Source organism: Podarcis melisellensis, assembly GCF_964234715.1.
Source record: "Podarcis melisellensis genome assembly, chromosome: 13".
In the NCBI taxonomy this organism is placed as follows: domain Eukaryota; kingdom Metazoa; phylum Chordata; class Lepidosauria; order Squamata; family Lacertidae; genus Podarcis; species Podarcis melisellensis.
Window position 1 is genome coordinate 14,203,510 of NC_138545.1, and position 14,128 is coordinate 14,217,637.

At 47.6% G+C, this 14,128-nt stretch overlaps 1 protein-coding gene across 5 annotated transcripts in view; it reads right to left on the reverse strand.

The window, feature by feature from the left end:
• Window positions 1-14,128, reverse strand: part of TEP1 (telomerase associated protein 1) — a 51,326-nt gene extending 37,198 nt beyond the window's left edge. The window contains exons 1-12 of one of the 5 annotated variants that reach the window (XM_081883566.1): window positions 13,964-14,128; window positions 10,607-10,885; window positions 9,307-9,627; window positions 7,844-7,996; window positions 6,243-6,377; window positions 4,712-4,873; window positions 4,437-4,592; window positions 3,641-3,727; window positions 3,355-3,485; window positions 2,170-2,327; window positions 1,437-1,546; window positions 868-958 (exon numbers count right to left, since the gene is read on the reverse strand). In XM_081883566.1, the coding sequence (XP_081739692.1) occupies window positions 868-958; window positions 1,437-1,546; window positions 2,170-2,327; window positions 3,355-3,485; window positions 3,641-3,727; window positions 4,437-4,592; window positions 4,712-4,873; window positions 6,243-6,377; window positions 7,844-7,996; window positions 9,307-9,627; window positions 10,607-10,849 (1,747 nt within the window). In that variant the 5' untranslated portion in view covers window positions 10,850-10,885; window positions 13,964-14,128. Of the gene's footprint in view, window positions 1-867; window positions 959-1,436; window positions 1,547-2,169; window positions 2,328-3,354; window positions 3,486-3,640; window positions 3,728-4,436; window positions 4,593-4,711; window positions 4,874-6,242; window positions 6,378-7,843; window positions 7,997-9,306; window positions 9,628-10,606; window positions 10,886-13,529; window positions 13,899-13,963 lie in introns of those variants that run through there. The other 4 variants (XM_081883564.1, XM_081883565.1, XM_081883563.1 and 1 more) reach the window with 4 other exon arrangements.

Below are 14,128 nucleotides of genomic sequence, written 5' to 3' on the forward strand. Positions count from 1 at the left end.
CCTCAGCTTCACAATCTGTCCTCCCAGTGAGCACTCAGGGCTGATTTCCTTAAGAATGGATAGGTTTGATCTTCTTGCAGTCCATTGAGGAAGCCTTATTTAGGCCGAGGGACAGTCTAATACACAGCCCAAGGGCCGCATGCAGCCCTGAGTACTTCACTGGCGGCCCTCAGCAACATTTCACACACACCCAGCCCTTGCACTGCCTTCCCAAAGCCAGGTAAGCAAGCTGCTAGGCTTTGGGAAGGAGGCGTGAGGGCTCTGACAGGATCCTAGAATAGTCGGGTGCCTCACTTATCCAGCTCTGGGAAGGCAGCACAATAGCTGGAGGGGCATCAAATTTGGGGCTTGCTTTCTCCCACCCACCCCACAAGTGCAACAAGGCAGTGTGTGCAGGCCATGGGCTCCGTGCCAAAGTACTGTTGTGGACCGCTTGGTATGCAAAGCTGGACTGCCCTGTTACAGGGCCTACATGCCAGTGGCCCCTGGTGGCAGAGGCAGAAGTGGGAGGAGCAATGGAAAGGACCGTTACTTTTGTACTGTACGCTACATGACAGCAATGCAGAAGTCAGGTTTACACACACACACACACACACACACACACACACACACCCCTCCTGGGCAAGGCAAGAGGTACCAGCATAGCCTAAGGTCACATTCCAGTCAGGCAAATGCACTCTAGACGAGTGTAGGACAGAGCTGCTGGTGGGTGTGGCCTGGAGAGATCTCTGAGGGCCATACAGAGAGGCCTGGAGGGCCACACGTAGTTCCAAGCCCAAGGATCCTCACCCCTGTTTTCTATCCAATTCCCACTGGTGCCTTTCAAAAATGCCCTCTAGTGCAACCTGGGTAGTGTGCAGGCCTTACCCGCCTCTCTGCGTTCATTTTCCAGATCTTTCAGGACCTTGAAGGCCGAAAGGAATCGGAAAGGGAGCTGCCTGCTGCGAATGATGGATTCCTGGGAGGGGCAGAAAAATGTCAACAGGGGAAGCAAGGGCAGTGCTTGCAGATAAAATCAATGCACTGCGCATTAAAGTTGCTATTACAACCGAGGTACTGAAAATTAAGGCTGTCCATCAGGGGCAGATTTTGCTGTCGTGCCAATAGTTCCCGCCCCCCCCCCAAAAAAAAATACTTCAACATTTCTTCCATAGGTGCAAATGGAAGCCATACTCTTGTTGCAACACAAGAATGGTCAAAGCGCCAAGGCAAAAATAAAAATAAAACAGCGCTCAGACACGGAGCTCTAAAGCACATACCTATGTCTAAAAATGTGGCAGAAAAGGGATTAGAAGCTTGAGATTCAGGTAGCAAGTGACGTTTCTCTAGGAAAGAACCTGGAGAGTTTAACCCCATAATCCTGGGTTAGAAAGACAAATCCCCTGAGCACCTTCCTAAGCTGCTGTTAAAAAATAAAATCTGTACGAGGGCCTCACCTTGTCCTCCAGGCGCTTCAACAGTTGCATGTGGTGTCGATCGCTGACCCCGGTCCGCAAGATGTTGCGCAGATTCCGCAGCATGGCCATGAAAGGCAGCTTGCCTGCATCTGCAAAAGGCCAACAACTGAAGCTTGGAAGGGACTCAAACTTTGGGCCAAAGTCAGAACTCTGCACCAACACCCCCTGCCTCTCATGCTGAAGCTAGAGATTTTCTGCAACCTAGAGCCTAGTTAACATTCGAGATTTGGAGGGTTCCCCAATTTTGAAACCAGGCCAAAGTTTTCACATCGCGGAAGGCATGCTCCTTCTACAGGCAGAATCCTAGGGGTCTGGTGGTAAGCAGAAACACAACATACTTAAAGCATTTGTACCTCACTGTTCCACCAAAATGGTTCCCAGAACAGCATGTAAGCAATCAATAACGTGCAAAAGGGGGGAAAGAAGACAAGGGGGGGGGGAAACAGCTGCTGATTCTTGAAAGTTAAATAGTATTTCTGTATCATGACCGGCTGGAACAGAAGCAACTGAGGGTCTGGGGAAAGCCAGATGGATCTGGTCTGCTCAGGGGACCCAACTGAACCGAGTCCTGCTTCTCCCACAAAAACGTATGTCAGCGAACAAAATAATTATTTTCCTCACTCGCAACAGGTGTGAACTGGGATATTGGGGCACCACTTTCAGCAGATGGGGAAACAACCACAACAAAAATCATCTTCTCTCTCACACCTACCAATCAGCTGTTCCCAGGCCTTGGCCTTGTTCCCCAATTGGCTAAGGTCCCGCTCCCAGGTCTGAGGCTTCGGCAGCCTCATGCGAGTGCCAGCAAGGCTGGAGTCCCAGGGCCCGGGGAGGCGACTTCGAGAGAAGGCACTTAAATCCGAAGGGTACCTGGAGAGTTCAAGCAAGAGAAGGAGATTTAGGGCAAAGGTGGGCTGGCTGAAGGCTGATTTGAAGCCCACTGGTGAATCATGGCCCATGTGGATCACTTAGTATGTGCTGATTGCTGGAATTCTTGCAAAATGTTTTATTAGCTCAACCGTGAAATTTAACAGGGTAGGTGGGTTTGTCAAACCAAGGTTTATTTATTTGTCATGCATGCCTCTGCTTCCACTGCAAGCTTGACACAGCTCTGGGGCTCAACAGCGCCATCTAGGATGCAGTTCAACAACCAGCTGAAGCATTCCGTCAGCTGACCCCCTCCAAGGGCCAATCCCTGCCCACCAGGCCCTATAAAAGCCCCATCCTCGGAACCTGCTGTTCAGTCCAAGCCACATACTTCCTTTCGGAAGGAGTGGGTTCAGTGGCAGAGCATTCCTTTTAACATTCGGAAGGTCCACAGGTTCAATCCGTGGCATCTCTAGATGAAGTAATAATAATAATAATAATAATAATAATAATAATAATAATAATAATAATTTATTATTTATACCCCCGCCCATCTGGCTGGGTTTCCCCAGCCACTCGGGGCGTTCCAACAGAACACTAAAATACAATAACCTATTAAACATTAAAAGCTTCCCTAAACAGGGCTGCCTTCAGATGTCTTCTAAAAGTCTGGTAGTTTTTCTCTTTGACATCTGGTGGGAGGGCATTCCACAGGGAGGACACCACTACCGAGAAGGCCCTCTGCCTGGTTCCCTGTAACTTGGCTTCTCGCAGCGAGGGAACCACCAGAAGGCCCTCGGCACTGGACCTCAGTGTCCGGGCAGAACGATGGAGATGGAGAATCTCCTTCAGGTATACTGGCCCGAGGCCGTTTAAATCAGGTGGAAAGAAACTCCTGCCCAAAAGCTTCCAAGAGCCACTGCCAGTCAGAGTAGAGAATACATAGACCTTACCTGCTCACACTTCAGAAACCGAAAGGCTACCATTGGCCAGGAGGAGGGGGGATTCAATGCTACCCAGGAAGCCTCACCTGCGTCCCAGGACACTCATTACAAGCTGGGCCGGCTCAGAGATGTGAAGGCGCTGGATCAAAGCCTTTAGGGAGAAAAGGTCCTTGGGGGCTGCTGGACACACCTTTTCCTTTTTCAATTCCTCTTCAAACTGGTGGGAAGCAATTGACAAGAGGACTAAGAAATCTCAAAAGCCACTTTACTTCTTCAGGGAAGTTTTGAAAGCCCTTTCTTTGAAGACAGGAGACCTCGACACAACACTTCAAAGTTTCCTACCCCCTGAGCTATACACAATTAGAGACTTACCTTGCTCTGGAGCAATCTGGCTTTTGTTGCAAATAATGTGTTCCGACCAGGCCAGTGCTCTTCCCAGTGAGAAGCTCTTGGCTCTTGCTGAAGAAACGAAATGAACAAGCATTAGCCACAAACAAAAGTGCAGGGTCCCTAGGCCAACTACACATCACAAATACACCTGGTACTACAGATATGCCCCAATATGGATAAGCTTCTATAAGCCTGGTGTCTGCATTTTACAGTTTCTGGCGCTCAAAGCTCACAAAGCAGAAGATAAATACCCAATTGGAGCCTTCACCAAGAAAGAAAGAAAGAAAGAAAGAAAGAAAGAAAGAAAGAAAGAAAGAAAGAAAGAAAGAAAGAAAGAAAGAACCCTTGTACTCAGGTTAGATACCTGTACAAGGGAGCAAGACATTTCTGTACATTTTTCCAGCACAAGTGTTTGTCACGTTCCACATGAAGATTTTTTCAATGAGCGATTCCTGCATCTTACATAGGAGTAGCTATAGATTAGTTCTTTCCAAACCAAAAAAAGCAAAAAACAAGACCTTTGCATATTTAGCCCTATAGCCACTTCCTGGCCCCGGGCTCAAAACCTCTCAACTCTTCCAGCCCAGTGATGCAGGCTCTGTCCCCACCCAACCATCAAAATTGCAGCATGCCTCCCTCACACTAAGAGTATTCCCTGCTGCAGAAACCTTCCTCCAAGCCGTTAGAATGTTTCTGAATATCACATCAAGTCAGCTCATGTTTAGCCTATATTAGAAAGTACAAAGATGATCAGGAACTCTGAAATCAAAGCACCCACCTTCCTGGGTTTCGGCCGACGGCTTCTCTTCCCCTGGCTCTTGCGGTTATTGTATTTGGCCAACTGGTACATGTCAAACTGCCGGAACTTATCAGCCATCGCAGCACGAAGGCAGCAAGGCATTGGAGCCAGAGCTTTTCCTTCCCCTGCTAGGCTCTGCATGCAAGAGAAAAATAATAGCACCGTGTGATCACCAGGACGAGAAACAGTGCTGCATCCTGGATTACCACCGGAACTCTCTGCTAATGGATTTTGTGCGGCCATTCTCTCCTTACCTGATAGAGTTTGGCCACCTCCTTCCAGTCAGAGGGAAGCTGCACAGTGTGGCAGAAATACCGTCGCAGATGTGGCCGGCAGGGCAAAAGGCGGGCAGAGAGTGCCAGGAGAAAATTGGCCGTACTGCGGATATTCAGTTCCTGGCGAGTGTACAGGGCAACCTGTCATTGAGGGAGAGAGAACGTGCACATAAAAGTATGTCAAGGAGAACCCAGGGAGGTTTCTAGAGATGTTGAAGTGAATATGAGGACACGACTACACAAAGATGAGGCAGCTGGTCTGGACTTTTTCCTAGAAAGGTAGACCTCATTCGTATCCTGTGTTTGTCACACCTCTCAGGTTCTGACACAAGAAGGACAATGGCACAACTACTGTGCCAAATCTGACATAGAACACCATCATTTTTGTTGGGCAAGCAACTGCACCCAGCAATTCCAGGTTAGCACTGAAAGCTCCAATGCAGATAATGCTCTTAGCACAGATTCCATGCTTTTGGAGATGCAAGTTTCTAGCCCTCTGTGATCACACGATAGAAGGAACAAAAGCAAAAATGACACAAATCGATATGAGGATTTTTTTTTTTTTGCTGTCCTTTAATTTCCACATTCCTTCTGCAGCTCAAGATCTTTCAAGTACCAGTTCCCACCTGGAGACAGTTTCAGAACCAGTCTATTTTAATTTGTTACAACCAGATAATTTGCCAAGGACAATGGTAGCTTCTGGAAAGGAACAGCATCCGGGAGCCTAGGAAAGAAGATCTACCTCCAGGGAAGAGCTCTAGAGAAATGAAATGAACTCTGCAAAATTTCTTTTAACATTCTCAGAGTTCCTGGGGGAAAATGTTGTTTAACTGCTCTGGGAATTGTAGCTCTGCGAAGGCAAGAGAAGTTTCCAATCAACTTTCAGCACACTTAATAAACCAGAGTTCTCCAGATTCCTTGGGGGAAGCCACTGCTGTTTACAGAGATGTGGCCTAACAACATTTAGAAAAACTGCTGCATGCCACTCTGATCCTAGGGGAGACAGTACAGAACATAAAAACACAAAATAAAATAAAATAAATAATAAAATAAGAGTCAACATTAAAAGGACACAAAAGAGACTAGCGTACAGATAAAAAGAGCCACGTTCTTCTGCACTTTAATTCGCATTTATCCTTATGCAATAATTTAGGTACCCTATTGGAAGAAATTCTCCCACTTGCAATTCTCAACAACTGGCATTCAGTCACATTGCCACCAACAAATTAACAGCCAGTCCACTATATAACTGACAGTATCCTCAGTTTGTTTGTTTTTTTAGAGAAAGAATTATTATAATGACATTTTGCAACAAGAGTGCCGTCAGCACTTGGGGAATTCAATGGCATTCATGAAAACAATCTAGGTAAATATTAAACACACATTGAGAACAGGCAAGCTTTTCTTTCTGGCCCAATGATTGCACTTCAGTGCCTCTCACACACACCCTTGTGACTTTTTGGGTGCAACCCCCAGAAATCCAGGCTCCCAGTTAACTGCCCCCTCGTACCTTGAGAATGAATTCAGGATCGTGCTCTGCTAGGCTCTCACACACTTGCATCAATGCCTGCTGAAGCTCACCAGGAGGATTTCCAAACTTCGGCCCTTCCACCAGCGAACAGCAGGCCAGGCTCAACAACATCAACTAAAAAAGGGGGAAGGGGTTAAAGGAGAAAGCCTTAGGAAGCCTCTTATGTGAGTTCCCTTCAAATTTCAAGGTTCTAGTCCAGTGGACACCAACACTCTTAAGCTTCTAAGAATCCACCACTGGAACTGGATGAAAATCTGGAAGCTCTGGATTCACTTAGGGCTAGATTTAGGGGCAGGTGACTGCCTTGGGCTTGGTGGGTGGGTGCTGGTTCCAGTTTGCCCATTACAAGAAGCCCCTATCAACTCAGCAGTTGAAACGGAAACCTAATACTAACAGCAAATCTTCGCCTCTATATCTAGGAACACTCGGCTGCATGGCCCATGTTGTATTGTGTGCACTATTTTCAAGTGCCCATCCAAAACCACTGTGTTCCTACTAGGAACAAGCCAATTTTCTCCATTCCAGTTTCTTTTGTTTCTCCAAACTCGGCTCCCAACATCAGTTTGCAAGTTAAGAAAAAACACTCATGAAAGTTCATATACATTCCAGTGCAAATTTCTCCTAATATACACCTGTCTGTATGCCGTTTCACCTACCATACACATTATTATTTTTTTTGCAAAGCAATTATTTCCATACACAAAAATGCATTCCGTGTTAATTTCACAAATATATGCAGTTTTATGCAACTTGACCCTATTATATGCTTTTTTCATATACGGTTGTGTGCACTCTAATCTCTTTGTGGTGAGAGACTCGAGGGGTGGCCTCTGCTTTCCTGGGGTTTAGATCCCTTGAAATGAAGGTCAATGGAAACTGCAGTTTCTTTGGGATATTTTGGTTTTATCAACACAACCCGAGCATAGGATGGAGGAGATCAACACAGCATTAACATCCCAGCAGATCTTTCTTTCCCGTTACGTTTCCAAGGAAGTTGCAAACTCAGTTCTGGATCCAACACAGAACAAGACATGTCTCCATCTCTCCAGGGTCAGCATAACACCTTCTGTCTCTCTCTCACACACACTTTCACATTCATTCATTCATTCACACACACACACACACACACACACGTGTACATGTTTAGCCTATTCTTCTCCATCCCAGAATGACCCAGTATCCAGCCAAGCGTGGTGGAAGAAGACCCACCCATTTGTCTCTATAGCAATAGAACTCACTCTAAGAAACAAGTGATGGGTAAAATTAGCTAAGCTGCCACAAAGGAGCTAGTCTGACTTGTTCTGCAAGTTAACTCTGATAGATTCTAAAATCAGATGCACAGAATCACAGGTTTGGAAGGGTGTATGGTCATCCAGACTGACCCCCAACCCATACCAATCTGTTATTTGGCTGGAGAACTGTACTGCAAAATTTGGAGCAAAGTGAACTTAGAAGGAAAAATACAGTATTCCAGTTCACATAACACTTTGGAAATTGCAAAATAGGCAATTTGTTTTTAATTGCAAGGTGAATCCAAAGTCTCCCCAATCCCTAGTTCCTACCAGCACAACACCTCTCACCTTTTGATCTTTCACTTGCTGCTCTTTGCTCTCCACAGGCAGCTCATCAGCCAAAGAATCGTCCTCTTCCGACTGCACTTTCAGGTCATCTTCAGGCAAAGTCAGAACATACTCTGGGATGGCGCCAGCAGCTTCTGCCTCATCCCTTTCCTCCTGCAGGGGAAGAAACCCCACTGTCCCTTAGTCAAAGTTGTAACCACCCTACAAGCATTATCCAATATTCATTTTCCAGGTGTCTTTTACCAATGAGTATAGAAACACCAGCAAAGTTCTCAGGCACAAGACCCGTGCAAATGCTTCATCTGAAACCCCTGAAAACAAAAAAAAGCGTCCACAACCAGGAATGTTAAAGTGTGTATTAATTGTGGCCACATCTGGCTACACTCCTCAGATGTACAGTGGTGCCTCGCAAGACGAAATTAATTTGTTCCGCAAGTCTTTTCGTCTTGCGAGTTTTTTGTCTTGCGAAGCACGGTTTCCCATAGGAATGCATTAAAAATCAATTAATGTGTTCCTATGGAAACCGCCTTCAGACCAGGTCCGGGGACAGTCTGTCCCCCGACCTCTTCTGAAGGCCAGCGGGGGGCAAAAGTCTTTGCTTCCCCCCCGCCTGCCTTCCCGGGAGAGCGGAGAAACGCAGCGCTGCCTTCCCGCTTTCCCGGGAAGGCAGGCGGGGGGAGCAAAGACTTTTGCCCCCCGCCAGCCTTCAGAAGAGGTCCAGGACATTCGTTTTGCGAAACGCCTCCAAAACGGAAAACCCTTTCGTCTAGCGGGTTTTTCGTCTTGCGAGGCGTTCGTCTTGCAGGGCACCACTGTAGTTTGTAAATAATAATAATAATATTTTTTTATTTATACCCTGCCCATCTGGCTGGGTTTCCCCAGCCACTCTGGGTGGCTTCCAACAAAATATTAAAATACAATAGTCCTTCAAATATTAAAAGCTTCCCTGAACAGGGCTGCCTTCGGATGTCTCCTAAAAGTCTGGTAGTTGTTTTTTCCTTTGACATCTGGTGGCAGGGTGTTCCACAGGGCGAGCGCCACTACCAAGAACCCTTCACCGAAGTAAAAACAGCAATGAACGTGTGTGGACTATGACTGAGGATTCCCCCTCAAGCTCAGGGATGGGGAACCTGTGACCCTGCAGATGTTTTCGGACTTCAAATCCCATCAACCCCAGCAAACGATCAGGGATGATGGGATTTGTGGTCCAGTGGAGGGCCACTGCTTTGGCTGCTGGCCCGAACTTACGGAAGGAAAACTCTTAAAATTCAGGTTTTCCTAACTGCCTAGATGTGTTTTCTTTCTGCTATAAAACTTTCCTCCATTCCCTTTGCCAAGTCCCAACCTTCTCCAGCAGGCCAAAGTTCCTGCTGAAACCTCTCTCATGCAATATCCTGTTGCCATGACAATACTCCAGCAACTGGGCCTAGCCTGCATAGGCCCTTGTCCAACTGAAGTCTTACTTGCAACTGTGGTTCCAGTTTAGTGCTTGGTCCAAAAGCCTCATCCTGAGCTGTGTAACCCGGTGGCAACCCCAAGGCTGTCGAGGCACAGGTTTTTTCCTGAGGATCCAATCGGGGAGAGAACTGCACGTCCAAAGGCTTTGATAAAGCAACATCGGTGGAAATAGGGCGCAGCAGACGAGCCTTGGATTCCTCCAGCCCCTGAACAGCCAAGTGGGCAGGCTGCTTCAGAAGGGAATTCTCCAACCAGAGCAGCCTTGGTTCAGAGAAGGCAGAATACGACACAAGTTTCTTCGCCTCGGATGCTGCAGGCTGCCTTGCCTGGAGTAGGGAACAATAAAGGAACAATTAGTGGCAGGAATGAGGGTGTTCATGCAATACCACCCACAAGTGTATATACAGTGTGTGGAATACACTTGGCTGTATAGTGGTACCTCGGGTTACATACGCTTCAGGCTACAGACTCCGCTAACCCAGAAATAGTGCTTCAGGTTAAGAACTTTGCTTCAGGATGAGAACAGAAATCGTGCTCCGGCAGCGCGGCAGCAGCAGGAGGCCCCATTAGCTAAAGTGGTGCTTCAGGTTAAGAACAGTTTCAGGTTAAGTACAGACCTCCAGAACGAATTAGTACCACTGTACAAATCAGCAAGTGTACACTCTTTCGCACAAACACATGTACCTATATAGGCAGCCTGCACCTGTGTTCAGCGTAACACATGAACAAGCTTAACACCAAGTAGAATCCCATTCGCCTTTACATCTGCCATACAACTCTGACTTCCCTTGGCTGGGGACAGTACACTGGGGAAGGAAAGGAGGTATAGCAGCAGCAGCACACTGGCCTGCAGCGCAGATCTACACATTCAGGTGTAGATCACACAGGGCCTATTTCCTGGTACTACGCTGCTTCTGAAATGTCGAAACCTTTTTCCTGCATCAAAATCTCCCCACCCACTGTAGGGATGTGCAGGAACTGAACTGATCCCACAACACCCACCCATCTGGGAGCACCCAAAGGGGGGAAAGGGGGAAAAAACCCAGCTACGTTTGAATCAACTCCTAGTGACGACGCCTTGTGGCTTCCGCTTCAGAGCACACCTAAGAATTATCATTTTGTGAAAAACCTGCCTTTCTAGCATGGTCACAAAAGTGTCTTCCCCAGGATTCTTTGGGTGGGGAGGGCTTTGCTTTGACCATTAACCCCATCATGGATCAGACATGCATCCAAATAAACCATCTCTTGTGAAATAGTTATTGGTGGTGGTGTTATTGCTACTAGCATTACCACAGCCATGCTTACCTGGGTCTGCTCAAGGACTGAGTCGAGCCATTTGACATCCAGAGCATTTGGCGTTGTCAAGGAGCCTGCCATGACCTGGCTCTGGGCACTGAGGGGCTTCAGCGAGGCTAGCCATGAAGCAGACGGGGTAATGGGCTGCAAGAGTCGGGCCTGGACTTCCTCCAGCTTTGGAAGGGTGAGAGAAGCAGGGGCGCAAGCATGAAGCAAGGGCTTCTCCCCAAAGAGAGAGGCAGAGAAATCCATGGACTTCACTGGGAAGGCCGCTGGGTGCTTGGACGTCTGCAAAGAGAAAGAATAGACTTTGGAACTCAACACGAACAAGCCCTATGCAGATTTGAGACCAGGATATCTGAAAGAGCATCTCATCAGTGGCATAGCGTGGGGGGTGCAGGGGGGGCCGGCTGCACTGGGCGCAACATCTGGGGGTTAGGGTTAGGGGGTGCAAATTACTTGCCTTGCCCCGGGTGCTGACAACCCACGCTACGCCACTGCATCTCATCCCTTATAAAACCAGCTGAATGCTACACTCTTAATGCATTTTTAATCTTTTGTTGGAAGCCACCCAGAGTGATTGGGGAAACCACATTAAAGAAAGACATAAATTATTATTATTATTATTATTATTATTATTATTATTACTACTCTGCAGGAGAAGGCTATGCTGCACATGCCACCACCTCATGGGGGTCAGCCCCACACTATGTCATAATCGGGCCTTTGGTGTCGTGGCACCTACTTGTTGGAAAACCACCACCACCCCACCATTATTTATTAGACAGGAACTTCATTGTATTTAAAATAATTTCTTTTCTAACCAGCTGTCTTAAGTGGAGATCTTCAGCCCACTCAGTACCCGTATTGGATTTGTAATTGTTTTCATGACTTTGCAATTCCGGACGATGCCTTCGGAATACTTAGAGGGGCATAAAATTCTTGCAGAACTGCATCTCTGGTGCTCAATAAGTGGAAGATCATTATCATTGTTTATTACACTGTTTTTGGCATTCTGAACCAAGGGAAAGTTTATTCTGAATTTGTTAAGCAGGATACCCAATGGCGATCAAGCAAAATCATATACAGTGGTACCTCGGGTTACATACGCTTCAGGTTACCAAGACTGCTAACCCAGAAATAGTACCTCGGATTAAGAACTTTGCTTCATGATAAGAACAGAAATCGCGCTGCGGCGGCACGGCAGCCCCATTAGTTAAAGTGGTGCTTCAGGTTAAGAACGGTTTCAGGTTAAGAACAGACCTCCGGAACAAATGAAGTATGTAACCAGAGGTCCCACTGTATTTGCTCTGCAACTCTTCAACAGATTTGTGTCAGATAAGAGTGGCAAGATTTGCAGTGGCTGCTCAAAAGTTTTTATTAAAAGGCTGGCTGGTCACCTTATGAAGGCTGCTGTAGAAGTGGAATACCTGCATGGGCTAAGATGACCACTGAGGTGCTTTCCCAATTCCTGTGTTTCTACCTTTGTACTTTTAAGTTGCACATAGCATGTAGAAAAAAGGTAAAGGGACCCCTGACCATTAGGTCCAGTCATGACTGACTTTGGAGTTGTGGCACTCATCTCGCTTCATTGGCCAAGGGAGCCGGCGTACAGCTTCCGGGTCATGTGGGCAGCATGACTAAGCCGCTTCTTACCAGAAAACCAGAGCAGTGCACAGAAACGCCGTTTACCTTCCCGCCGGAGCGGTACCTATTTATCTACTTGCATTTTGACGTGCTTTCGAACTGCTAGGTTGGCAGGAGCAGGGACCGAGCAACGGGAGCTCACCTAGAAAGCTTTCTGCAAATCAGCTGCACATGTTAATGAACAAACTAGGCATCTGTTAGTGTGAATTTAACATGCTGGTGTTTTAATGAAGCATTTCTTAAACCCCCATACTGCCACTTCTTTAAGCAAACGTTGCTGGGTTTCATCCAGGAACGAGAAACCTATGGCTCTCCCAATGTTGTCGGGTCTCAACAGATCTGAGGAAACGCTTCACACAGGCTCTCAGAGAGAAATATTGCAGTTGTGGGGCGGTATCCTTTCAACACTTGGGGTGTAAAAGACCCCAGGTTTAGGGTTATGCATCCTTTTAGCACAGCACCCCCTTGTGGCACCGTAATATGGTGAAAATAACTAGCATTATTTTTTTATTTTATTTTTTTGGAAAAGCAGAAAATTTGAGGGAATGAAATTGGAAGATTCCCTAGAAGTCCGAAGGCCCAGGCCCACTGTGCCACTCATAGCTGCAGTCACAGCATTCCACCCTATCCAAATGTTCACTGAGTCACAAAGCCTTGCACAACCACCCCTAGCTGCAACCCCCAGGCTCTTCCTGCCTCCTGGTTAATTCAGTTAATTCCCTTGTTTATCTGAAGCCACTGTCTCTCGGTTCCTGCTTTCAGTTCCTGTATTTCCCTGCATTATTGGCGCCCGCCACAATGAAACTCCCTCCCTTATCTCCTATTCTGCTCATTTAACAAACAAACGCGTTGGGCAAACATCCATAGGGATCTGCCATATATACCAAAGCCAGACCACTGGGTCCATCTGGCTCAGTAATACATACACTGACCTGCAGCGACTCTTCCGGGTTTCATGCAGTGATCGATCTCTCTCCCGCAGCCCCAAAGCGGATATACCTGCAACTGAACCTGGCAACCTATACATGCCACTGAGCCACACCCATGGCTCGGAGAAGCTTTAAGTCAATGAATGTTAAAGGCACAGGAGCCACACACACACCCAGCAGCCCCTTATCGCCGCTTGCCAGTCGGCAACCAGAAACCATGGTTTGCGCGCGTTGCAGGAAACCAATTCCACCCAAATTCATCCAGGCTTGCAAATTCGGTACACGTTGGCCAAAGAGCCACCGCTATAAACTGCTTCCTCCCTGCATTTAGTTATTATTATTATTATACCAACCACCTGAGCTGATCACAATCTTTCTCTTTCTCGCATTCCACAATCTTTCTCTTTCTCTTTCCTCCTATCAGGGATTCCCCCCCCTCTTCTGCGAAATTTGCAAAAGGACTCTCAAGGCGAGGTCCGCCTCTGCTGCAACCTACAGCCTCTTTCCTTGAAATATTAGCCGGCGCCACCCCCTAACCGCCTTTGGAGTGGTACGGGGTGGGAGGTCAGCCCCACCAACAGACCCTGTTTTGTCGGTTTTCTTGGAGAGGTCGGTGCTCACCCACCCCAGAAAACCGAGTCGCCTGCACGCCTCCAGCCAGCCCTTCCCGGACGCGGAAGCTCAAGCGGAGAAACCACCGCCGGCGTAAGCACCGCCTAGGCGGAGCCTGGACTGCGCCCAAGAAGCGTCTCCCTCCCTGCCTCCCTCCCGGCAGCAAAATCCCACGCACCTCCGGAGGGACCCAGGTGTCCAAGTCACCAGATTTGTTCCACGCGTCCGCGCTAGAGCCCCCGGAGAAAGGAGGCGATCCCGGTTGGTGGCTTATAAGGCGTCACGTTTCAGAAAGAGGCTTTGGGCAAGGAAACCCGGGAAGCCTGACCTCTCTGGTGCGCCA